At 46.3% G+C, this 25,572-nt stretch overlaps 1 protein-coding gene across 3 annotated transcripts in view; it reads left to right on the top strand.

Moving 5' to 3' along the window:
* The window catches only part of MCF2 (MCF.2 cell line derived transforming sequence), a 105,328-nt gene that overhangs the window by 64,523 nt on the left and 15,233 nt on the right, over window positions 1-25,572 (top strand). For all 3 annotated transcript variants that reach the window (XM_075007506.1, XM_075007504.1, XM_075007505.1), the window contains 9 exons: window positions 2,727-2,815; window positions 5,568-5,634; window positions 8,602-8,717; window positions 8,820-8,889; window positions 9,383-9,475; window positions 10,430-10,522; window positions 13,079-13,204; window positions 14,130-14,351; window positions 17,557-17,649. In XM_075007506.1, coding sequence (XP_074863607.1) covers window positions 2,727-2,815; window positions 5,568-5,634; window positions 8,602-8,717; window positions 8,820-8,889; window positions 9,383-9,475; window positions 10,430-10,522; window positions 13,079-13,204; window positions 14,130-14,351; window positions 17,557-17,649 — 969 coding nt within the window. The remainder of the gene's footprint in view (window positions 1-2,726; window positions 2,816-5,567; window positions 5,635-8,601; window positions 8,718-8,819; window positions 8,890-9,382; window positions 9,476-10,429; window positions 10,523-13,078; window positions 13,205-14,129; window positions 14,352-17,556; window positions 17,650-25,572) is intronic.

Genomic DNA, 25,572 nt, shown 5'->3' with positions numbered 1-25,572 from the left:
CATTTGAGCGGTTGAAACCTGCTTTCTTGTCTGCTTATCAGAAAACTAATATTATAAGAAGTGGGTCTGTCCCACGAAAGCTCACCTAATAAACCATTTTGCTAGTCTTTAAAGTGCTACTTGACTGCTTTTTGTTTTGATAATATTATACAAGTGAGAGTGAGGTGAAGAAACTAATTGAGTTTCTTTAGTTTTGGCTTTTAATAGCAGAAATAATACAGTAAACCCTTTAGTTATGCAGCGCTTGTGTTCCTGCAACCCCCATGGACCTCAGATTTTCGTGCAAGTCTGGTGGGAGATGGGAGCCAGGCTGCCACTTGATTCCCAGCTCCCTTACGCTTGCGGACCCAGAAAACTGACCAGCCCACCAAGGCTGGTCAGTTTCCTATCTGCTTGTCCCTGCCTTCCCCCAGCAGCACAGCTAGGCAAGCTAAAAAGCCTTCTCCCGGCCTTCCCCTAGCATTGCAGCTGGGAGAAGGCAAGGAGAAGGGGCTACAGAGCAGTGTCAAGTTGTGCTTAATTCACATTAAAGTGAGTTACACGGAACTTGAAGCAGTGTGTGTCGAGGGTTTGCTGTATTGAAGTATATATGTTAGCTATTTATTACTTGAGTAAAACATACTGTTACAATTCTTACTTTTGTTTCGCACTTACTGTAATTCTAGCTATGGTAACTCGTTCATATCCAGCATCGTATTATCCAGAACTCTCAAATAACTGGCATTTTAACCATAAGTAAATTTTAGCTATATTTTCCATGAGCACAGTATAGTGAAAATAAATACAAATAAATGCAACAAATACAGTGTAAGTTTACAGTGTACAGTACTACTGTTGTTGGTAAATAAGCACTCTGCATCCATTTTTGTTTGTTTTTCTTTAGTGTTAGGCATTACTAGGTACACCTCTCTATTATCCAGAATATTTGACTTTCTGGCAACCTCCCAGTCCCGGGACTGCCAGATATGAAAGAGTTTACTGTAGTGTATAATTGTTGCTTTGATATGTAGTCTGTGTAGCTAGCCATTAATCCTACTTTATAATTTATAGTTATCTATGGGCTTGATACTTGTATGGTGCTTAATAAATTTTGTACAGTTCTGTTACAATATCCTGATCATTTACCTAACGTATGAAATAGGAAATGCAAGAATAGTTACAGCTAAGGCCCCAGTTCAGCATAGCAGCATGTGCCCAAATCCCTTCCAAGTTAAGCACATGCTTAAGTGTTTTGGTTAATCAGACCTTTATGGAGACTCTGACCCCATTTCCGACACACATGTAAGAGCGGTGTAGCCTCAGATGACCCTGGGTGGGCCATGGGTAGGGTTGGCAGAATTTCAAAAAACCTGTGTGGGACATAGTGAACCCTGCTGGCAGCCTCAGCCGTGGGATCCTTGAGTGGGGGTGGGGGCACCCTGGGAGCCAGCAGGGGCATGGCACCCTGTAGTGGTCCCAGCTGCTGGATCCCTGGCCGGAGGGCAGGGGGAACCCCAGCAGCCCCGCAGAACATTTTTTAGGGAAATGCAGGAGGCTGGACTTCCGATTAAAATGTGTGACTCTGCGTCTGGTAACCCTAGCTATGGACCATCCGTTTAGCATCCAGGCTCACTCTTTCCAGCCCTGGCTCTGCTCCTGCAAGGTGGAGGGAGTTTGCCTGTCTCCTCTTGGTGTTCTCATGGGGTCGGGGCTGGCCCTGCTCCTGTCAGCCGGGTAGGATTGCCAGTTTTGATTGGATGGATTCCTGGAGATTTCATCATATGACACTCTTTGATTCTTGGAGGCTACCGGACAGTCCTGGAGGGTTGGCAACCCCATGCCTGGTGCTCTTGCCAGGAAGTGGAATTGGGGGTTGGGGGGTGGGATGTTGCCTGGAAGGGTAGAGAAGGGTAACCTCCCTCACCCAGACCCCATTCCTGGAGCACTGGGCCACACCAAGCCCCTCTCTGGCAGGCAGAGCAGGGCAAGCTGCAAGAGCCAGATGGGGCAGCAGAGCAGGTGAGGGCCAGAACATCTATTTCTGCCCTGCACACCCTCAGCTGGCTGGAGGGAGGAGAAGCAGCTGTATCATTCCTTCTATGCACCTTGTCATTGCCTGCTCCCCAAAAAGTTAAGGTCCACCCACCTGGCCCATCCTTCCTATGCCACTGGCACATAACCAATATTTGAGTAGTGCAATCTAGCTAAGGAGTTTCTGGGAGGAAGCTTGGCAGCTTCTCATGCAGCATGTCATTTTGAATGTCAGCTGCACAGGCTGAACCTCTCTAATCTGGAACTCGCTCATTGAGCAGCATCCGTAATCCAGCATAATTTTAGCTAGCTGGGTGAGCACTTATCCTGAGTGTGGCCAGATTTCGTGAGGTCCAGTAAAGTTTGTTTCCAGCCACCAGTCCTAGCTTTCAGCGTTCTGTGCTGTTATTTAGGTCTAATTTTCCCCTAAATGTTTTCTAAGAGCCCAGTAAGCAGAGGAAGTGTTGGTAATGCTGCTGGACAATATTGACCTCCTGTGGTCTGGCAAATTCTCTCATCTGGCGCCAGTCAAGTCCTGAGAGTGCCAGATTACAGAGGTTAAACGAAAGAGCATTCAGCAGAGCCACGTATCTCATCCTTCTCTGCAAAACTTTCCACAGGTAGTTCTTTTCTTTCATTTCAGAAACTGAGTTGATTGAAACTCAAGCATGAGTCCTCTTTGCTCTTTTCTGTAACACATACCATTTCTGTTCTAGATTGAAGTCATGCACGACTATCAAGAAAAAAGGAATTCCTTTCAGTCTTTTATTTCAGAAAGTGAGGACAACTTAGATATCCTGAAAGGGTATGTTTTGTGTCTATACATGCAAACGGGGTGTGTTGTCATACAGCAGCCAAGTAGAAGCTCATGTAAAATACCTTGAGCTTGGAGGAGCTGCTTAGTGCAAAATTAGAACCTGTGTTGGAAGCATCACAAAATGAAGACTACAGTAATAATTCTTAGCTGGCTCTTCTCCTCAAAACTCACTTTGTATCAACAGAAAAGGAATTTTCAGTGCAACAATTCTGTTGACTGGTGTGTAAAAATCAAAACACACCACTGAAGTTCACGTGCCAGAGTAGCTTAAATAAATATGGGAAAACTGTGGATAAGAGGAGGCTTATAGAGCTCCTTGTAAAAGGCTATTGCATGGCAAGGAGAGCACAGGGAGGGTGGGTGAGTAGAACATGAGCACAGGTTTTCAGATCGGAGTAAAACGCTTCAACCACTGTCTTGAAATAGAAGCACAGTGTTGTGAACATTTTGATCTCTCTCTTATAGCCACGATGAACGCAAAAACTGTTCTGTTTGGCTTTGTTGTAAGGGTAAGACCTAGAATGAAACAGATGAGATGTCTTGAGTCCACTGCTGTATTATCAGTGAACTTCCACTAATGTGACCTGTCTGCTCAAGTAGCTGAGCTGAGGCTCAGGAATGCTGAGGATATTGTTAAATTTCTCTCTCCCTGGATGATCTGGTGCATGTGTGTGTGATGACAGTTGGCCCATGGCTTGGCCATGTTTTTGGTTTATTCTTCATCCTCCTGCATCTCAGGTGTACAAGTACAGTCACCAGTTTTCACCATTTATTGTGGTGCACTGGTCTGTTGAAGGATCTGTGTGTCCCGTTGATAGAGTTGACATCCAGTTTTTTTGAATGCCCACGTGCAAATGGTTAGCACAAGTCAGTTGGTATCTACTACTCAAGTGTGCATCAAGCTGACAGACTCCTGAGGCTAATAGCACAACAGGAAGAGTCCAAGGGAAAAGACAAGAGTTTCAAGTTACTAAAATATACAGGGCTGCTCCCTGGGTGTGACCACAGCCTTAATGCTTTCAGAGAAGTTCAAGGAGCTGTTGGCATGGAAAAGTGCTGTCCTTTCACTGCACGAAAAGGAAGAAGATGTGTCTCAAGCTGACAATGTCCATCCCATTGAATGAGTCTAGGAAAGGCATAAATAGATTAGCAATCACTGTAGCACCTTGCAAAGCTAAACCTCAGGACAAGGCTATGCTGCCTTGCTGAATCAGTGCAGCTGCACCTCTGTAGGGTGTCTGATGTCCTTTGCTGAAGGGAATGCTCCAGTGAGAGGCAGAAGCAAAGTCAATGGGAGAGTGCCTTTTGTTGTCTGAGGCTCGCATGGACATTGCTTAGTTCAATGTAACTTGCGTCGCTTGGGAGGAAGGCAGCTTTTCACACCGCTGAGCAGTGTAAGTTATATTGACTGAGGCAATAGTGTAGACAGACCCCCTTGCTATTCAGCATGTTATGAATGCAATCTTCTGAGAGGGCACTACGCTTGCCTCTCTTTGAGAGATCCTTCTGGCAGCAACAACGTAAGAGACGAGCCTTCTAAGACAAGACTCTTCCAGAAAGAAGCTACATAGCGTTGGCTTGTCACCAAAAATTCACCTGCTGTGAACTACATTCCAGTAAAGTTCTCGAATTCAGGTTTCAATTTCTTCCCAGAGGAGAACAAATTCTTGAGGACAAAAAGCCTGAACGAGGGCTGAATGACATCTGAGGCAATTAAACTTCTGAATAGTTACTGAAATGTCAAAAGTCAGCATTTATAACGCTTCTTTATAGAAATCCATCAAGCAGAATGTGGAATTTTAGAGAGCTAGAAATTCTACTTTTAAAGAAAATATAAGACTTAGATTTTGATGGTGCTTATTGGGAATATGCAGGATTTAGGGAAACCTGGCAAGGGAGATTAAGAAGTTTTAGCCTCGAAAAAAGATTTTGGGAATGCTGCTATATTTTAAGCTGAAGTAAACCATGTCTGAATTATAAAATAAAGATTTCCCTCAAAACGTAGTTCAGAAAATGATCTTTTAGTGAAACTTAAGAGCCAGTGATTTGATGTTTAGTGAGGAGAAGGAGTTTGTAGTAATAATCCGGGTGTTATTTATTTACAGAAAATTGAGTAATTAAAATTAATGACGTTGCACAACTAAGTTGTTTACAATAAAATACAGGCGTGCAGATGACTAAATCAGGGGTGGGCAAGTGCCGGCCTCCACCTCTGTATTTACGTGCACCCTTGCAGGTATCAGACAGCCGCAGCTCTTGTTGGCCACTGATCACTGTTTGCAGCCAATGGGAATGGCAGGAAGTGGCGTCCCAGGTCTGCGCCACTTTCTGCCACTCCCATTGGCCATGGACAGTGATCAGTGGCCAGCAAGAGCTGAGATTACCTGATACCTGTGGAGATGCCAGTAAATATAGTAGCGGTGGTCTGCCAGGGACGCTGCAGTATTTTTCATTGCCCATCCCTGGGTTAAATGGTCACTTAGAATTCATCATCAATAAAATGCACATAAAGCCCAAAAAGCCCAAACAAAGCCCTTTATTCCCCATTTAAAGTGCATCTGATCCTCTGATTTGAGATAAATTTAATCTGTTATGCATTCATCTGTCCTGTTACCTCCATAATTACTCTGCCCCTAATTGCTAGCATGTGGCTAATTTCAGGCACATTTACTGTCAGACTGAAGTGTGATGGCTCAACCCTGCAAACAACATTAGTGACAATGCTCATTTTTCATTTCAGCCATGTCATAAATGAGCTAATAGAAACCGAGAGAGTGTATGTAGAGGAACTGTTCACAGTTTTGATGGTAAGTGACTTAAAAATTCCTCTTTACTGCTCCCCAATGTGTTTTCCAAAAGGCATTGGCCATTCTGGCAAATTAAACAAAAATGTGGTTTGGTAAATTTCTGCTTTGATGTCCTACTTGAATTCTTCTCCTGTTTTAAATCAGACAACCTGCACATAAAATATGTCCGTATGAACGTTTAACCTATAATTTGGGTGAAGCTACCTGTTCGCAAAGATGCATCTTGATGATAATTTTATCAATGGTTGGAAGAGGAGTTTGTAGGCTAGGATACAGTTTGGTCATATGTACAAATATATGAATGTATGTAGATACAATAAAGTATAAGGTACTTGTCTTGATAGATTTAAATCTTCTCTCCCCCTCTACCCCTATGTTTTTCTGAAAACACCCATTTCTTTGTGAGATATGGCGTTTTATGCAGCCATTAAGCTGATGCAAGATTTATGTTTCTGTTGCATCTTACAGTCAGTAGTAAATTCATATTTAATGGGAGGGACACCAGCACTGGTAATAAGCTATTGTTTAAAAGACACCCATTTCAAAGCTGGTGTGTATGAATTCATTATTCCTAACTGGGAATGCAGTGCATCAAGATGACAGGCTCCTGAGGCTAACAGCACAACAGAAAGAGTCCCAGGGAAAGTTGGAGAGTTTAAAGTTGTTAAAATAGACAGGGCTGCTCACTGGATGTGAGAATAGTCTTAATGCCTTTAAAGAACTTCAGGGAGCTGCTGACCTGAAAAACTGTTGTAATTTCACTGCATGAAAGGGCCATGTTTAGCCCTCAGTTGGGCATAGTACACTTTGGCTTCTGTGAAAGCCACATGTGCCTGCATCCACAGTTAGAAGTTGTCCCTGAAACTGGCTGTTTGTTACCTGTTTCGTTAAAACTTATGTACATCAAGTGTAGGGGCAGGAAGCTGGGACCTAAACCGGGGACAGTCCAAATTTCTGGGTCTGGCCATTCCCTGTTCATTTTTCCTCAACTGTTTACTTCTTTGTGTTACTTCTCCTTGAAGCTGTTGCTTCTTTCTAGGGACTTCACAAATGGTATATATTTTTAGCAATTGTGTTCTAATGTGACCGTAACGTAGAGGGCTCTACTTTCCTAATATTGTACTGTAAAGAGTCATATTTTCTTATCTCTTATTTCAGCATAAATGGACGGTTTGAATAAGAGGGGCAGACCCCACAGAGAATGGGTAGATGATGTAGTAGGTTGGTGCGGAGCTAGTCTACAGAAACTAAGCTACTCTGCACTGGACAGGGAAAGATGGAAGGAAATAGTGAGAGAGGCATCAGACACCAACAGGCGCTGAGCCCATGGTTGGTGATGATGGTGATTATCTCTTATGCCACTGCTAGGTTACTTAACAAAGATTCCCTTTTCAAAAATACTGTTGATTTCAAGGGGCAGATGCTAAAGTAAAGGGACAGGAGTGGGGATCCTTAGGCCGCAGGAATCAAGAAGAGAGGGATCCGGCGTTCCAAGAGTGTATTGTTGAGCTGCAAAGAAGCCCTTTGATTTTGGTAGTTGATATCCAAGAGTCTTTTCCTTTGTTACACATTTCCTACCACATCGGTGCTTAGGAGGTTATTTATAATGACTTTCCTCTTCTAAACAAGTTGTCAGCTCTACGTCTTGCAGTTATAACAGCAGACGTGTAACTAAGCCAAATATTCCTCCAGGACCACTTCCTTCGTTGTAGTGTAGAGAGAAGAATGTGGCAGTAGTTTGTCTTATCAAAATACAGCATGTCTCAGCAGGAAATGGTGTGTTTCATGGGGGTGTGTGCTTGTGATTTGCTAACCCCATTCAATGCTGGTATGTTTCAGAAGTCAGCTATTACTGCCCAACACGCAGTGTGTGAATACGGACCAAAGCCATGCATGTGTTTAGAAAGAGAGGGCAACTTGGCTCCCTAACCAAAGACCCATTTTCTTCCATGCAAGGGCTCTGAATTTTATTCCCAGACCTTGTTCCCAGTCTCCTTGCCTTGGCACATACAGGGATTAATGTGGAGCGCAAGCATCACTTATAGCCCCTCAGTGTAAGAACATCTCATGTTGCTCTGTGGTTACTTCTTGCTGCCAGAAAAAACGACACTGGCATGTGAAGCTCTCCCTTTAGGATAAATGTCATTAATATCCAACCTCTGAGGATGAGGAGAATTCAAAGAAGAAAATAGGGGAAACCAAGAGGATAGAGGAACTAAACACAGAAATTAAATGAAAGCACCATTGTGTAACAAAGTAAATTTATTAACCTATAGCCATATAGAATTCCATCTAGTGCAGGGCTCAGAACACCCAGCATGTGTGCTGAGGGTGGCACACAACCAGTTTTCAACAAGTGAGGCAGGAGCTCAGCCCTGCCCCTCCTCCCCCCATGCAGCTCAGAGCTTGCGCAAAGCCATGCTGCCTGTGGATTGACAAAAGACCAATTAATACTACCAACCACCACCTACAAGGTGAACCTCTGCATCTTTATTTATTTATGTTGTAAGTATCGACAAGGAAATCTCGACAGATCCTCTGTCAACAGCTTGCATCTACGCACAACTTGCTCTGTCGACAGAGATCTCCCAGACTGCACTGCCCTCTCTGTCGACAGAAATGTGTCAACTGCACTTCTGTCGACGGTAAGGTGTTGACGGCTTGTTGTGCCTCAAATTTTGGAGGGATAATACTGTCGAGACAAATGCGGAGTTCTGTCGTGAATCTGTGTAGCTGTTCCCTGCGTTATGTCGACAGGAGGGTCCTTCTGTCAACAAAACTGTCTGGTGTAGCCCCAGACTTAGTGCCTTTAAACAGTGCTGCTGGCACTTGGACCATCCATAGAGGTGAAAAGGTCAAATTTCAGCCTTCTGCCTCAGAGAGATAGCTGACTCCTGGTCGTCTTTAATCTGGTGTGAAACCAGGTTGTATAAAGGCCTAGTAATAAATACCTGCTGTGTTTTTCAGGGTTACAGGGCTGAAATGGATAATCCAGCCATGATTATTCTCATGCCGCCTGCCCTGAGAAACACAAAAGATGTTCTCTTTGGGAATATGCCTGAGATATATGACTTCCATAACAAGTAGGTAACTAGCTGCATTTACTATCAGTTTTCTTTTAAATACTGAATGACCGGTTGCTGTTTCATTCACAGTAACGTTGCCTGTCTCTGAACCTCTTCCAGAATTTTCCTCCACAATCTGGAAAGCTGCCTTGGAGCACCAGAGCGAGTGGGGCTGTGTTTCCTGGAAGGGGTTAGTGAATCAGTTGTCATGTTTAATACAGATTTGTAAGCCACGTTTTCTGCCAATAATTAACGTTCCTTAACTTGACGCTTCCTATATTAAATAGCTGCCCCTCAGCACTGTATTCATGGGAGAAAGGCAAAGTAGGTCAGGTAATGCCTTCTACTTGATCAATGTGTGTTGGTGGAAGGTATAAGTTTTTGAGGCACACAAACCTCTTCTTCAGGTCTAGGGAGCAAGCAGCATGTCTGAGCTAAAAATATATTGCGTTCACATATCCAGCAGCATGTGTAGAAGAGCAGAAGACAAAGCCGTACTTCTATCTACTCCGTAAGGATCTCCTAATTTTGAGAGTGGCTTTTCTTATCTCCTTGCTTTTCTCCTCATTTGCAAGTGAAATAGAAGCAAAGCAAGGCATTTGGGGCTCACTTTATTCTGCCTTACATCTGTCAGAAGTAAAAAGTCCTAGTATAAAAATTGGTTGACTTTTTCCCTCTTTCAGCGAGAAGATTTTCAGATGTATGAAAAATATTGTCAAAACAAGCCCCGGTCAGAATCCCTGTGGAGGCAGTGTTCAGAAAGCACCTTCTTTCAAGTAGGTTAATTATTCATGTAAAAAGTATATTTTAGCACAAGTGAATTACTTTTGCAAAATGCAGCAGTCATGTCCTTAACATTACAACCTTATTCTCCATCCTGTAGGTGTGGGAAATCCCCGTTAATATAAATTGTGGCATGTAGGACAGATCGCATTAGGAAATTATTTGGTAGCCTATTCATAGATTTCAAAGCTAGAAGGGAGCATTGTGATCATAAGGTCTGACCTTCAGTGTAATACAGGCCAGAAAACTGTACCACAACCCATCTGAAATAGGGTATATCTTTAAAAAAAAAAAAAAAAAATCCAGTTTTGACTGAAAGCTTCTCAATGATGGAGAATCCAGCATAATCTTTAGTAACTTGTTCCAGTGGTTGAGTACCCTCACTGTTAAAAACTTGGGCCTTATTTCTGGTTCAAATTTGCCTGGTTTCAATTTTCAACCATTTGGATCCTGTTATACCCTTGTGTATTAGATCGAAGAGCCCATAAAACACCCATCAGGGATGGTCTAGTGACTCTGGACAGTGCTGGTCCTGTTGTGAAGGCAGGGGATGGGACCTGATAACCTCTCGAGGCCCCTTCCGGTTCTTGTGTTGTATGATGCTATAATTATCAAATATTTGTTCCTGACGGAGATACTTAGGGACTATGACCAAGTCACTCAGTAATATTCTCCTTGGTAATCTAAGCAGAGAGATCTCCTTGGGTCAGTCACTGTAAGGTAGATGTTTTAACCCTTTAATTGTTCTCCTGACACTTCTCTGAACTCTCTAATTTGTCGACATCTTTGAATTCAAACTAAATTGAAGCCCTTGAGGTTAATGTAATATATAATGAGGGTCTTTGTAACTAAAAGCTATAATTGTCATCTAACACTATAAATCTCACCGTCTGAATGACTATTTAAAATGACCAGCCGGTTTACTTTATGCTATTTCTTTGTTACAGGAATGCCAAAGAAAATTAGAACACAGACTCGGGCTGGACTCCTATTTGCTTAAACCAGTACAACGTTTGACAAAATACCAATTGCTTTTGAAGGTATTCATATTTTGTTGGCTACCTTTGTGGGGGAGGTGGGGCTACCCCATATAAACGTGAAGCTCAGAAGAAATGTTTCTAGGCCTCTCCTGCTAAATCCTATGCAGGTAGGAAGCCTTCACTCCACACAGGGCAGGATATGCCACTGTCTGCAAGCATGACTGCCACAGCCCAGCTGCTGTGTGGTGCAGTGGGATGGGGGCTGGTCCACCAGCTGCATGGCACTGGGGAAGGGGTGGAGAGCTAGCCCCATGGAGCAGTGAGGGGTTAGACCCCCCAGTTGCATGGCACCTGGTGGTGTGGTGCCCCACACAAATCTGAAGTGCTGAAAAGCAGTTTTTCGGCCTCGTCTGCTACATCCTGTGCAGGGGAGAAGCCTTGACCCCACGCAGGGCAGGACAGGTCGCCCTGCTGTCTGATGTGCCGCTGTCCAGTCCCAACAGCCCAGCCGTCAAATGGTGTGGTGGGCTGGGGGCTTGTCTGTCAGCCAAACTGAGACCTTGGCTCTCCTGGTGGCTCCACGCTGGGGCTCTCTTTCATGGCTAGATGCAATCTCCATGCTGATCATAGAGAAATTAATTCAAAATGTTGGGCTTTCTGTTTCCTCCTTCCTGCGCACCTGGAGAGCAGGGAAGGTGAAAGCAGACAGAGCGTCCACATTCTGGGCATTGTGCGATACCACTGGAAGGCCAATGAAATCAATTTCAAGAAATGCTGTTTCCACACTAGCATTAATCTAATGTTTTAAATTCAGACTGGACTTTGCTCCATGTCAGAGGGTAGACACAAGACTGTCGATCTTAACGCTCCTTAAATTCAATGCAGTAGTATTCGCAGTGAAGACCATCACATTGTAAAAATGAGCTTAGTGCCTTAAAATTGACTTTCTGCTCTAGTGTAGACATAGCATCAGAATGTCTTATTGTTACCAGATCCTTTAGCAACTTACTCAGGAGCAGAACTGAAGGCCTGTATTCCGCTCATTTCCCTTCTGTGGCTGGTGACTTATTGGATTGTTCTTAAAATTGCAGCCATTAATGCAATGCAGAGTTGTGACATCTGAAGAAGGCTGGAGTATTTGAATAAAGGGAGAGGAATTGCTTAGGTTCTTGTTACCATAGCAAGATCAAGAATTCCCGCCTTACCTTGCTTGCTTTTGTTGGATGACCTAGCAGGATAGAATGGGATCTTTCTCAGCTCCCAATTAAATACACCTAAATGCTGAATTTTTATTAAAGAAAGCTTTTTGCCCGTGCTCTTTATTAAATAATGTTAAAATTCGCTCCTCCTTTTAGTGATTCAGGTTTCACTTCCTTGGAATCGCAGAGTTCTCCACCTTTCCAAGGTAGCCATGACCTGACTTTCTAAAGTCCGAAACAAGGAAGAAATCCTCCAAACACCTGGAGTTTAGCACAGGCATTTTTTACATAGTGTACACAAAACCACAGACCCAGGCTCTCCCTTTCACAGTCCCCTTAACCATGGCCTTTAAACCTTTCATAGGCACATGTCTGACTACTACTCAGCTTTGGCTCCAGATCTGTGAAATGCCATGTGGGGAGGGTAAATTCCATATCTGAGGAGGAAACAAATGTTTGAAGCAGTTATTTTTAGAAGGAAAAAGGTGGTTTGAATGAGTGAATCCTTCAGGAAATGGAAGCATGGGTAGATAAGTTGGTCAAAGAAGCTGGGTAAGTTCAATTTACCATACTGGTTACAAGTGCCACTTAGGTACTTTCCTGGCATCCATCACCGTACTGAGTGCCGCACAGACGTTAATATGTTTGTCCTTGCAGCACTTGTGTGGCATAGGGAAAGGCTGTGGTCCCTATTTTACAGATGGGAAACTGAGGGGCAGAGATACTAAGTGACTGACCATGATCACATGGGAAATCTATGGAAGAACAACTACATGAACCAAGGTCTCCCAAGTGCCAAGATAGCCTCTTAATCATTGGACTGTCCTTCCTTTCAGGTCGGGAGATGTGCATACAAAGTTATAACTGAGAGCTAGAAGGTCAGCTACAGAATGTAACTTTGTATGTGTGCATTATGAATAACAATTTTTAAACACAGACGGCTTGGCTATTCACTTAGAGCCTCGGTCCATTGTTAAAGGTTTCCTTCTATAGATATCTGGTTCTCTCCCACTGTTAGGATAGTCTTCTGTTTGGTACCTAATTTGAGCTCCTGTTCTGTGACTCCCTTTCCCTAGAATATTATTCTCTGATGTGTGAAACTGACTGTCTTGGTTACATGTCTTTTATCTATCACAGCAGCAATATCTTCAAAGAACTCTGGGAGGTAGGTTTGAAAATGACGTCCCCGAATCAGCACTGACTGTCCTTAATGAAACTGAGAAAAAAGCTGTGTGTTTGGTGCTTACGTGACACGTTTGCCGTGTAACAGTGAATGTATTTTAAAAGGTGCCATTTTCCCCACCCCCAAGACATAAAGTAAAAGCTGCGCTGGCTTCTGAACTATTGCAGTTTCATGGGCAATGGAGGAAATTTGTTATGGTCAAGTGAAAATGCAGTTTTTGATTTCTAATTATAGGAGTTACTAAAGTACAGCACAAGCTGCGATGGAGTTAAGGAGTTGCAAGAAGCTCTGGTTGCAATGCTGGATTTATTAAAATCAGTTAATGATTCTATGCATCAGATCTCAATAACAGGATATGATGTAAGTACAGCTGGGTATTGGAAAACCTTTACTCCAACCCATGGGGTGCGAGAAATCCAAACAGATGGAATGAGTAGAGTCTAAAATGAGAGCGAATGATGTTAAAAAGTATAATAAATGAGACATTACAAAATGGATAGGGTCGGAAAACTCTCCCAAGCATCCATCTTTCCTCTCGTTGCATTAGTTGGGAAAGTGCTCGTAATTTTTTGTTGGCATGCAAAGGGCAAGTTGCCAGCATGTTGCCAGCGCATTCCCAGTGCAATGCCACCTTGTAGCACTGCCGGTACCATGTCTGTCGCCCTTCTAGTGCACCCAATAACTCACCCACAGTCAGTGTTTTTTCCTGAAATTGTCCTCTCCGAGTCTAACGCATTAAAGCTTCCTGAAACCCAGTTCCTTTGGACTCTTCCAAGCACAGGCCAATGTCGCTCCTGAGGCTTCAGACCATGGTTTCTCATGGCTTCTTGTTCCCTCTGAGCAGGGAACTTTGGCTGGTCCCACTCCAAAAAGTCCTTCCTCTCAGGCCTTTCTTAGGCTCAATTTGGGTTCAAATTACTCCCTACCCGGCTGCCCAAACACCCTGACCTTGGAACAGGGCATCCACAGCCCTCTTTTCTGGGCTGTGTATTACTCCTGAGAGGTTTCCACAGCTTCACGTTTTTTTCCTCTGTGGACCTCTTCGCCTCAGAACAGGGTAACTACAGCCCTCTTTCCTCAGCCTGTCCTTCACTTCTGGCAGTCAGCCCATGTTTCTAGACTGGGCTGCTGATCCTTCCAGGAAAGCCTATTCTTAGAGCAAACGCCTTGAAACAGGGCTGGCTGGCCCCGGGCCCCTCTGCCCTTAAAAAGGAGTGACTCCTCTGTTAGAGGGCAGGTTTTTCATTTTTAACTGATGGTTATTTATTTCCATTGTTATTACCAGGGGGACTTGAGTGAACTTGGAAAAGTATTGATGCAAGGATCGTTCAGCGTTTGGATAGGTCACCGAAAAGGCCCTACAAAAATGAAGGATCTTGCCAGATTCAAACCAATGCAGAGGCACCTCTTCCTGTATGAGAAAGCCCTGGTGTTTTGTAAGAAGAGAGAGGAGCATGGTGATGGATATGACAAAACTTCTTCGTACAGTTTTAAGCATTTCTTGAATGTAAGGGAAGCTAGTAAATGTAGGAATTTGCATTTGTGATAGAGAAAGCTTTTAAGAATGTAGAAAGCATTATCATGTCTGTTGGATAAATACTGTTCTCAGCTGTTAATGGTCATGTGGTACAGAGTGCTACCACCACGCTGAAGAAAGAATCTTCCCTGATTTTAAAAGCCACAAAGTCTCTTGTTATCCAAGCAAAAAATGGGCTACATCCCAGATTAGAATCACAGGGCGAATCTTTCATTTCAAAGCTCAGATGATGCCTGTCAGTGACATTTTTTCATGCCTTTTTGCCTAGGTCTATACTACTGCAGAAGATGAACCCGCTCAGGGTTGATCTTCTGGGGGTTTGTTTCACACGGGCACAAAACGGTGCTTTCCAGGGTCAAAGTCAATCCCAGAACTCCTTTGGAGTGGTGAGGATTAAGCAAGGTCGGTAGGAGAAATGGGAGAAACATTCTGTTGACCTTCTTCTGTATAGACAGGCATTGAAGTCGACCACTGATAAACTGATTTTAGCTACACAATTGGTGTAGGTAAATTGCATATTGGTAGTTGACTTCAATGCCTAGTGTAGACATAACCTTTTATTTCTGATTCCAGTAGTATATAGCCTGGACAGTCACTTTGTGGCATCTTAATGATATTTGGGTAACGCTGACCCCATTACTTTTAAAAAGAAAAATTTAAAAAAAAAAACTTACAAAACCCTATACCAAAAGATGCACAAATAATTGAAATTGCATCATTTGGGAAAAAAATTCTCAGCTCTGATATTTTATTAATTTTAAAAATGGAGCTAGGTCTGGCTTCTTGCAACATTGTGGAACTGCTCATCGTGACCCAAAACTTTCTAAAATGGATTTCTCCTTATCACTGTGTACTGAGAGTTCTGACTCGTGAGTGGGTAATTTCAGTGTGCACATTTTTATCCACACAGAGTGGCAGGTGAGCAAATAAAAGCCACATTGAGGCCTTTTTGAAAACTTTGACCTGGTTCTTGAAGACTGGCATGCAGAATTTTGTAAATCATCAGTTTGCAGGTCCAGTTTGGCTCTGAACCAATGAACTATGACCAGGAAAGTGACAAAAGAGAAGACTTGTTCCCTGAAATTCTTCTCCTGCATTGAGGGGGAAAAAGCTTCTCAGAAGTTCACAGTAAACTGTGCTATTTATACCCAAAAGTGTTTAGAAATTGCTTGCAGAAACTAGGCAAGCTAATTAGTGACTTGTCTCTGAGTTTCTCGAGGACATCTTTCCTAGTTATGGATGATAGTGCCAGCATTTTAAAAACACATCGGAACAGAAGGTTTACCCAGATGGCATAATTTGTATATTGTCTCATTCATACAGAAAGGGGTGTGTGTGAGAGGGAGAGAGAGAGAGAGAGCAGAACAGAATGTTTTTATTGCCAAATAATAAGGGAACTTTAAACCAATATCCTGTTTCTAAATGCTCAGTTCATCTTTGTGAGGGGTTTATTTTACGCAGTTCTGTTGAATAACTGAGAATAATGCCTGCTACAAAATGTTTTTTTTATTAGAACTGGCTTGAAACACTGCATTGCAGTATTTTCATCCTTTTTTGACTGTCTAGTTATTAGCTCTCCATTTCTAGCACACTGTGCTGTACTAGTGATCAAAAAAGCCTGTTAATGCATATACTTTAGCAGTGGGTCCCACCCTGGGGTCTGCAGGCCCCAGTGGTCTTTGAGAGTATTACATGAGGGTCCATGAAAAAAAGATTGGTAAAAATGATCATAGACAATAGAATTGGGTTTGGGCAGGGGTCTGCAATCAAAATAGCAGGAAGAGCCGTTTTTTTCCAATTCAGGCACAAAATCAATACTTCAAGAGCCGCAATGCATGTGAATGAGACAGTCTGTAGCAAAGAACATCAAACTGTACTGTTACCCCTATTTTAAGAGCAGCACACACAATGATTTGTATCAGTTAAAAAGTTGTTGCCCCCATCTGTGGGCGTTACCCACCTCAAACCCCAAATCCACGCCCCATTCCGCAAACCTGCTCCCAGGTTTAACCCCTCTCAGCCCCCAAACCACCAGCCCAACCTCAACCCCACAACCCCAGGTTTAACCCCTTCAGCACCAGGTTTTACCTGCCTCAGCTGATAACCTCTGCATGCTGCCGCTGCTTCTCCATGGCCCCCACCTTCCCTTTGCTGCTCCCCACTGCTGCCGCCTCCTGTGCATCAACCCCTGTACTCCTCAGTATCGTGAGGAGAAAAGGAGGTCGATGGGATAGTTTTTGCTGTTAACCTCTTGGTGAGGATGTCCAGATAAATCAGGGGTGGCCAACATGTGTCCTGTGGAGCCAAGGGCAGCTCCATTTTGAAAGCCAGCTGTGGGGTGCAAGGTTGGCAACCTGCAGTTCCAGACATGCATGTGGCTCTTTAAGAAGCCATTTGCAGCTCCCTCCTCTGGCTCCCTGCCCTGTGGGGCTGAAATAATGGAACTTAATTTAATTGATTTAATGGCCGGCAGAGAGAGAGCCAGCCATTAAACCAGTTAAAGTGAGTTCCATTATTTCAGTGCAGCAGGGGAGAGAGCTGCCTGCACTGCTGGTAAGGGAAAGGAGGAGGACAGCTGGGGAGAGCTGCGCAGCTGTGCTAAGGAGGAGGCTGCAGCCAGCAAAGTTGCAGCAGGGGGGAATAGAGGCAACACACAGAGCTCATGTGAAGTAGGTGGGGGTGGTGGTTTAGGGTTGCGAGGGGTTAGCCTGCAGGCGGGGGTGATGGGGGTTTGGGGTTATTTTGTGTTTGGTCCCTGGAACATGTAAAAAGTTGCCATGTGGCCTCTGGTGAAAAATGGTTGGAGGCCCCTGAGATAAATCAGTTCTAGCTATGCAACTGCAGTAGCTAGAATTGCATATTTACAGTCAACTTTAATGTCCAGTGTAGACCTGGTCTCAGCCATTAATATTATGGAAAACCCCTAGAGGGATATTTCTAGCATCAGGAAACTTTCCTGATATGTTCCGAACGGTCAGACAAAACACCTCATGTGTACACCTGTAAATAGCGACTTTCAGTCACTACGGAACATAAACATTTTTGGTGAACTTTGTTGATTTGCGGGAACGGAACGGGGATTGTTTGGGATGGAACACAACGTGTGCATTCGTCATGAAGGTCTGAAAGACTTGATTTTTCAATTGAAAATGAAAATGTGATTCTTTTTAACAAGATGAATGCAGTCGGAATCACTGAAAATGTCAAAGGAGATCAACGAAAGTTTGAGGTTTGGTACAGCGGGCGAGAAGAAGTGTATATTGTGCAGGTGGGTGATTTTTAAAATGCTGTATTTGTTTGCGTATCTTCAAAGTTCTGTTTAAACTGGTGAAAATTCAGCCTGTCTCTTTGTGAACTGGGAACTTTGATTAGCCAGTATGTTCAGACTCTTTCTGATTGGCTCCCTTTCTGCTCTTTTAGACTGATAATGAGACAGTAAATCAGTAGTACATGTTCTTACATTGTCTTTATTTAGTGGAACCTGTAACTGGGACGTGTTTCAGTTTAGGAACATGAACTGCATAGTGTACTAATAAGAAAATTCCCTTCTGTTAAAAGAATATTGTACAGGTTGCAGCTTAAATCAATTAATATTGATACTAGAGTTGGTCTTGAGTTCTGGTCATTCTGAGAACTCACACTGCCTTGGAGTCATGGCTCCCAGAGAGCGTTTCATTTTGGAAACACTGAATCATTCCTGCTTCTGAATGGTTCAGTGTTTCCAAAACTTACTGCAAATTTTTTTTTTGATTTGCACAACTAAAAGAACAAATCCGTTTCTCATCCATCTTCGATCAAAACTCCTTCCAGAACACACTGCTGCCCTGAAAAGTCACTGTAAGCCAGTACGCAGCTTCCTTTCAAACTTTTTATTTGTATTTAAAGAGAAGTTTATCTCTCTGACAACCTTCCCTCGATCTCTTCCATCCATGTGCAGAATAAATTTATGTGCACTGAGGCATGTGCAAATGTGCACCACCAATAGGAAAAAAAAAAAAACCTCTCGGTGTGAGCATTTTGCTAATTGGCTGGATGGCTCTCAGATCTCTTCTGAGTGGCCGCATAAGTACATAGCTTACAGGGACCACTGCTCTCTGGGGCTACGTCGACACCAGGGCTTTTCTGAAAAATCCAACACAGCAGCTGCACACAGAATGCGTTCTTTCAATATGAAATTGGATGAATGCATCACTTTTCCAGCAGCCCACTTCCTCTCCCGGATGAGGACAAGGGCCTTTTTCCAAAAGATTCTTTCAGAAACAAAGTGTGTGGACACCACAGGGGCCATTTTTTCCAAATACCAGTCCTCATGGCACTAGATTTTTCAATCCCTGGCCCCTTCTTTTGAAAGAGCAGGGGCTGTGTAGATGTTCTTTATTGAAAGAGCAAATCAGTTTGTATTTTTTTTTTTTTTGTGATCCACTGTTTTGTGTGTGGACACGCTCTTTTGAAAGAAGTTTTTACAGAAGAGACCTTCTAGCAGAACTTCTTTTGAAGGATTGCTGTAGTGTAGACATAGCACAGGTGAAATCCTTGTTCCATTAACATCAATGGCAAAGCTCCAAATGACTTCAGTGGGGCCAGGATTTCAACCTCGATTTCCAGCTTGACACCGTAAACTCTTTCATAGCCGGCAGCACCAGGACCAGGAGGTTACCAGATAGTCAAATATTCTGGATAATAGAGAGGTGTATCTAGCAATGCAGAACACTAAAGAAAAACAAGATTAGATATTAAGAAACAAACAAATATATATGCAGAGTACTTGATTTACCAGCAGTAGTATACTGTATTTGCTTTATGTATTTGTATTTACCTTCACTATACTATAGTTATGGAAAACATAACTAAAATTTCTTCTTCGAGTGTCCCTGTGGATGCTCCACAATAGGTGTCGGGCTTGCCCGGCGCCGCAGATCGGATCTTCCAAGCAGTTTCTGCTGGACCGCGCATGCGCCGGGCGCGCGCCGCTCCCTTGCGCGCTCCTGGTCATGTGTGCGATCCGGTCCCCGCCAGTTCCTCTTAACCGCCGTCGGCTGCAGACGGAATCCGAACTAGGCTAAGGCCAAGTAGCGTATTCAATGACTTTAACTGTTTTTCTTTAAAGTTTTTTTCAAGTACTTAGGCTACTGCAAGTTAGCCGGTTGTTATTTTTAAAAAAAAAAACAAAAAAACAACAAACAAACTACAAGCAGGACAGCTTCAATCCAGTCCCAGTAACAAGCGCCGGAGGCCAGGAGCATAGGGCCATCAGCCCTCCTGCTGCGGCAGGCCATTAGAAGGGGAAAACAGCACAGAGAAGGTGCTAAGTACCCGTTTAACAACTGAAAGACTCACCAACAATGTCCTCTTCAGGATTTAAAAAATGTGAGTCCTGCCGAGAGGCGATGCCAGCGTCTGATGGGCACAGTCTATGCATAAGGTGCCTTGGGGAGTCCCATGTTGCACAGAAATGCTCCTTCTGTGCTAAATTAACAGCCAGAGCAAGGAGAGACAGGGAGATGCGGCTTAAAATGCTGCTTTTCGACAAGGCCCTCCAGCCAGACGTGCCGGAGCGGCCGCAGCAGGAGGGACCCTCCGGGGCCCATAAAAGGAAAGCTGCCTCCCTCACCCCATCAGCGCAAAAACGGAGGAAAGTCTCCCCAGCCCGATCCCTGCCGGCAGCAACAGCGAGCGGGACGGGAGGAGCGAGCAGCCCCCAGCCGCAGCAACAGCTGATCGGCGGCGGCACGGAGAGCCACGTGGAAGCGGCTCAGCCTCTGATAATCAGCCAGCCGCCCCGCACCGCGGGCAGGGCGGCAGCTAAACAAGCGCCGGTACCGGCGGCACTGCAGGCAGCGGCACCGACCCCCGGGGAACCGGCGGTGCAGAGACCACAGGCACGCAGCCTGCAGGCACCGGAGGACACCGCACGTGCGGCACCGCCCTCGAGCGTGCCGAGCACGGTGCGGACGGGGCCGGGATCCCCTGTACGTCAGGGGGCGGAGTTACCTCCTCAAGGGAGGGGGAAGGCTGCACACAAGAGGAGGCCTTGCAGCCCCTCTCCGCACAGGGCTGTGGAGTTGCTTTCTCACAGCCCTCCGCTTATGTTGCAGACTCCAACCAGAAGGCAGGGGTCCCCCCTAGCCTACCCGGAGCCCCCTTCTCCATTTTTGCAACCAGCCTCACCCTGGCTGGGACCACCTTCACCCTTCCTGGGGTTTGAACCGCTGGACTATTATGCAAAATCGCTCTCTCCAGTGTCTCGATGATCTCCCTCCCCCAGATGCAGCGGGTGTGCACCAAGGGAGTGGTCTAGGTCACCTTCCCAAGAACAGTGTCTATACTGCCATGGTCGCCCCTACCACGCAGGGCATAGACACCATCGGCAATCTACTAGGGAAAGATCCCCACAGACGATCTCGTACCCCTGAGGGCAATCGCGACCGGGGACAGAGACTCAAACATCTCAGGGGGGACTGGTTATGGAACCCCGAGATTTTTCCTCGCAAACCTCTAGTGAGAGGGTGTACCATCACCAGCAGGAACCGGAAGGGTCCAGAGAGACGTACCCCAGCGGTTCCTCGCTCTCCTCCCCGGACGAGGCTACGGCCCCGGGGGACGTCCATTCTCTGGACGATCTCAAACAGTTTCAAGAGCTGTTTAAGAGGGTGCCCTTCACGCAAGGCATCCAGACAGCAGAGGTGCAAGAGAAACACCATAAGCTCCTCAAAAATTTGAGACCTCCGGCCTCCTCCAGAGTAGCAATACCGCTTGATGAAGCGATCTTAGAGTCCGCCACTACGATATGGCAGACCCCTGCGACTATTCCGCCTGTCCAAAAGAGAGCGGATAAGAAATACTTCGTGCCGGCGAAGGGCATGGAGTTCCTGTTCAGCCACCCACAGCCAAATTCCTTGGTGGTGGAGTCGTCGCAACAAAGATCAAAGACATCTCAATTCAGGACAGGGGGAACAGACAAAGATGCCAAGAAGCTAGAGCTGTTCGGCAGAAAGGTCTACTCCTCCTCCACCTTAACGTTGCGAATGGCAAATTACGCAGCGCACTTAGCGAACCATAATTTCGACAACTATTCCAGGTTAATCTCCCTCATGGACTCGCTTCCAGAGGACAAAAAGCCGGTGCTCAAGGCCATAGTGCAAGAAGGCTACGCGGCCTCGAGGACGGGAGTTCAGATCGCCCTGGACGTTGCGGACACAGCAGCACGTTCCACAGCAACGGCAGTGGTGATGCGAAGGGAGTCCTGGCTCCAGACTTCGGGTATACCGAGGGATCTGCAGGCAAAGATAGTTGACCTTCCCTTCGACTCGCAGAAGCTGTTTGCTGAATCAACTGACTCGGTCCTTCATTCCAGTAAAGATTCAAGAGCCACACTCAGGACCCTGGGGATTTACACCCCTCCATACACAAAGAAAAGGTACTACCCTCAACAAAGACGGTACCAGTACCAGCAACAGCGCCCCCAGTAGCACAGGGGTTACGAGCAAGGGCGACATCAACAGCACCAGCAGTACAGAACTCCCAGGCGACGTTCACAACAGAGCCGTGCGTCCTCGGGGCGGGGCCAAAGGCCACAAGTTTGACATACAGATCCAGGGCTGCGCCATCGCTACCATCGCACAAGGTCATCCGAAGCGACTATTCCACCATCACCTCCGACCATTCTACGACCAGTGGCAAAGGATCACCACAGACAAATGGGTGCTGGAGATCATAGCCACGGGGTACGCCATCCCCTTCCAGTCGCTCCCACCGTCACGACCTCCACCCAAGCCCCGCCTCCAGGAGGCCTCCCATGTAGCGAGGCTCAGGCAGGAGGTGGACCATCTCATGCTCATAGGGGCAGTGGAAAGAGTGCCGAAGCAACTGCAAGGGAAAGGGTTCTACTCCAGGTACTTCCTCACGGAGAAAAAGACAGGAGGCTGGAGGCCCATCTTAGACCTTCACGGCCTCAACCGGTACCTGCACAAGCAACGTTTTCGGATGATCACAATCGCCTCCATCCTTACAGCACTGGACGATGGAGACTGGTTCGCAGCCCTCGATTTACAAGACGCGTACTTCCACATAACTATCCATCCGGCTCACTGGCGATTCCTCCGGTTCATGGTAGGCAATGAACACTTCCAATACAAGGTCCTACCGTTTGGCCTCTCCTCGGCCCCCAGAGTCTTCATCAAGACCTTGGCAGTGGTGTCAGCCTACCTGCACAGACAGGGGGTATTTATTTTCCCGTATCTGGACGACTGCCTGCTCAAAGGGGCCTCGAAGGGGGAGGTTCTGCGCATGATACGCGTCACAGCAAACACGTTCTCTTCACTCGGCCTGGTTATCAATCTGGCAAAATCAAAAATAGACCCCACACAGGACATAGAGTTCATAGGGGCTCGCATAAACTCGGTTACAGCGAGAGTATATCTACCAGAGGCTCGCTTTCGGGCCATCGGCTCCCTCGTGCAGGTCATCACCTTCAGCCCTACGGTGCCGGTCTTGACGTGCTTACAGCTGCTGGGCCACATGGCAGCGGCGACGTTCATAGTACAGAACACCAGGTTACACATGCGCAGCATGCAGCACTGGCTGGCGAGTGTATACAAAACGGCAGTACACACTGTTCACAGGGTGGTGTCGCCCACAGCGGGGGTGCGCAAATCCCTGCAATGGTGGGTAAACCCCAGGAACCTGCTAACAGGGGTACTCTTCCACCAGCCGCAAATATCGGTTTTTCTCACTACAGATGCCTCCCTCATAGGGTGGGAAGCGCACATGGGCGAAGAGGTGACTCAAGGACTGTGGTCACCCACGGAACAGTCACTACACATAAATATACTGGAGCCCAGAGCAGTGTTCAACTCCTGCAGACACTTTCGAGACCATATACAAGGCACAGTCGTCGGGATCAGTACAGACAATACCTCCACCATGTTTTATATAAACAGGCAAGGAGGAGCTCGATCCCGTGCCTTATGCGCGGAAGCAATCCGCTTATGGAACTGGTGCATCGCCAACAATATACTCTTGAAAGCCTCATACTTGCCAGGTGCGCACAATGTGAAGGCAGACCAGCTGAGCAGGCGTTTTGCACTCACACACGAGTGGCAGATCCGTCCCGATCTGCTACGGCCGATCTTCCACGCATGGGGTTTTCCCCAGATAGACCTGTTTGCCACTCAGCACAACAAGAAGTGCCCACGATTCTGCTCCAGGGCAGGACTGGGATGGGGGTCCCTGGGGGACGCGTTCGCGATCCCGTGGAGGGGCCCCCTGCTTTATGCGTTTCCTCCCACAGTGCTGATCCACAAAGTCTTGCAGAAAGCCAGGAGGGAAAGGGCCCGGATGATCCTGATAGTCCCAACGTGGGATCGACAACAATGGTTCCCCCTACTCCTGCGCATGTCGGACCGTCCACCGATGCCTCTTCCGGTGGCGCCGGATCTGCTCACGCAAGCCCAGGGGTCCATAGTGCACCCGCACCCCCAAAGCCTGCGACTGCAAGCGTGGTTAATCCATGGCTCAGCTCCCTAGAGAGCACATGCACAGTGGAAGTACAGCAAGTCCTAGAAAGTAGCAGGAGGACTTCCACCAGGAAGATCTACAAGCAGAAATGGACTCGCTTCACAGCTTGGTGTTCTACCAAACAGCTGGCCCCCCTTTTGGTGCCTATACCTACAATACTAGAGTATTTACTGGACCTCAAGAGAGGAGGACTCTCGCTATCCTCGTTGAAGGTCCACCTTGCCGCCATCTCGGCGTTCAGACACGAGGAGGAAGGGCACACGGTGTTCGCCCACCCTATGGTTACCAGGTTCCTCAAAGGGTTGGTAAACCTATACCCCCCTCGGAAACCGATTCCACCTTCGTGGAACTTGGACCTGGTGCTTACCACGCTAATGGGACCACCGTTCGAGCCCTTGGCCGCGGTCCCCCTCCGCCGCCTTACAATAAAGACAACCTTTCTTCTTGCAATTACGTCAGCTCGTAGGTGAGCGAGCTCGCAGCAGTCATGGCAACGCCACCCTGCACTGTTTTTTCCAAGGAGGCGGTAACCATACGGCTGCATCCAGCCTTTGTTCCCAAAGTTTCTTCCGAGTTTCACATTAACGAACCTATTGTTCTACCCTCGTTTTATCCAAAGCCTCATAACTCCAATGAAGAGGCGCACCTACACCTCCTGGACGTGAGGAGGGCGCTAGCCTTCTACGTAGACAGGACCAAGTCCTTCCGGAAAACGGATAGACTCCTAGTCTCCCTCGCTCCCAAGTCGAAAGGAGAAGGTCGCTCCTCGCAGAGAATCTCAAAGCACATTGTATCCTGCATAAAAATGTGCTACGAGCTCAAAAAGACTCCTTTATCGGCCACTCCCAGGGCTCATTCCACTAGGGCGGTGGCGGCATCAACAGCCTTTTTCAAGGGCGTTGCGTTAAAAGACATTTGCAGAGCGGCGACCTGGTCATCCTACAACACCTTCGCCAAACGCCCTTCACAGGGTATTCCAAGAGGATACCCATCTCTCTACAGCGGTCCTCTCGGGGACAAGCTGCACACAATCCGATTACCCACCTCCTATCTTGGGTTACTGCTGGGTAGTAACCTATTGTGGAGCACCCACGGGGACACTCGAAGAAGAAAGAGAAGTTACTCACCGTAGTAACGGTGGTTCTTCGAGATGTGTCCCCGTGGGTGCTCCACTACCCACCCATCCTCCCCGCTTCGGATCTCTGTTAGTGTTTTGCAGGGGCACCCGAGGCGGTTGGTCGAGGAACTGGCGGGGACCGGATCGCACACATGGCCAGGAGCGTGCAAGGGAGCGGCGCGCGCCGGCGCATGCGCGGTCCGGCAGAAACTGCTTGGAAGATCCGATCTGCGGCACCGGGCAAGCCCGGCACCTATTGTGGAGCACCCACGGGGACACATCTCGAAGAACCACCGTTACTACGGTGAGTAACTTCTCTTTACTTATGGTTAAAGTGCCAGTTGTTTGAGATATCAGAGAGTTTACTGTACGTCTATGGGTGGGTGTGTAGATAGAGGAGTGGAGACAGTATTTGCAGGTGGTTGTGTCAGATCTCCAGCAGCGAATCCATAAATATAAAAGTACTCTAAGAAGAGAGGACTGGTTTGCTAACTGGAAACACGGCCTTTTGTTCCTGTTCAAATCCAGCATCAAACAGTAGTTAATCTATTCAGTGGC

The sequence above is a fragment of the Carettochelys insculpta genome, chromosome 13 (genome assembly GCF_033958435.1).
Source record: "Carettochelys insculpta isolate YL-2023 chromosome 13, ASM3395843v1, whole genome shotgun sequence".
NCBI classification, from domain to species: Eukaryota; Metazoa; Chordata; order Testudines; family Carettochelyidae; genus Carettochelys; species Carettochelys insculpta.
The sequence above is the reverse complement of the archived record's forward strand: the minus strand, read 5'-3'. Positions and strand labels throughout refer to the sequence as shown.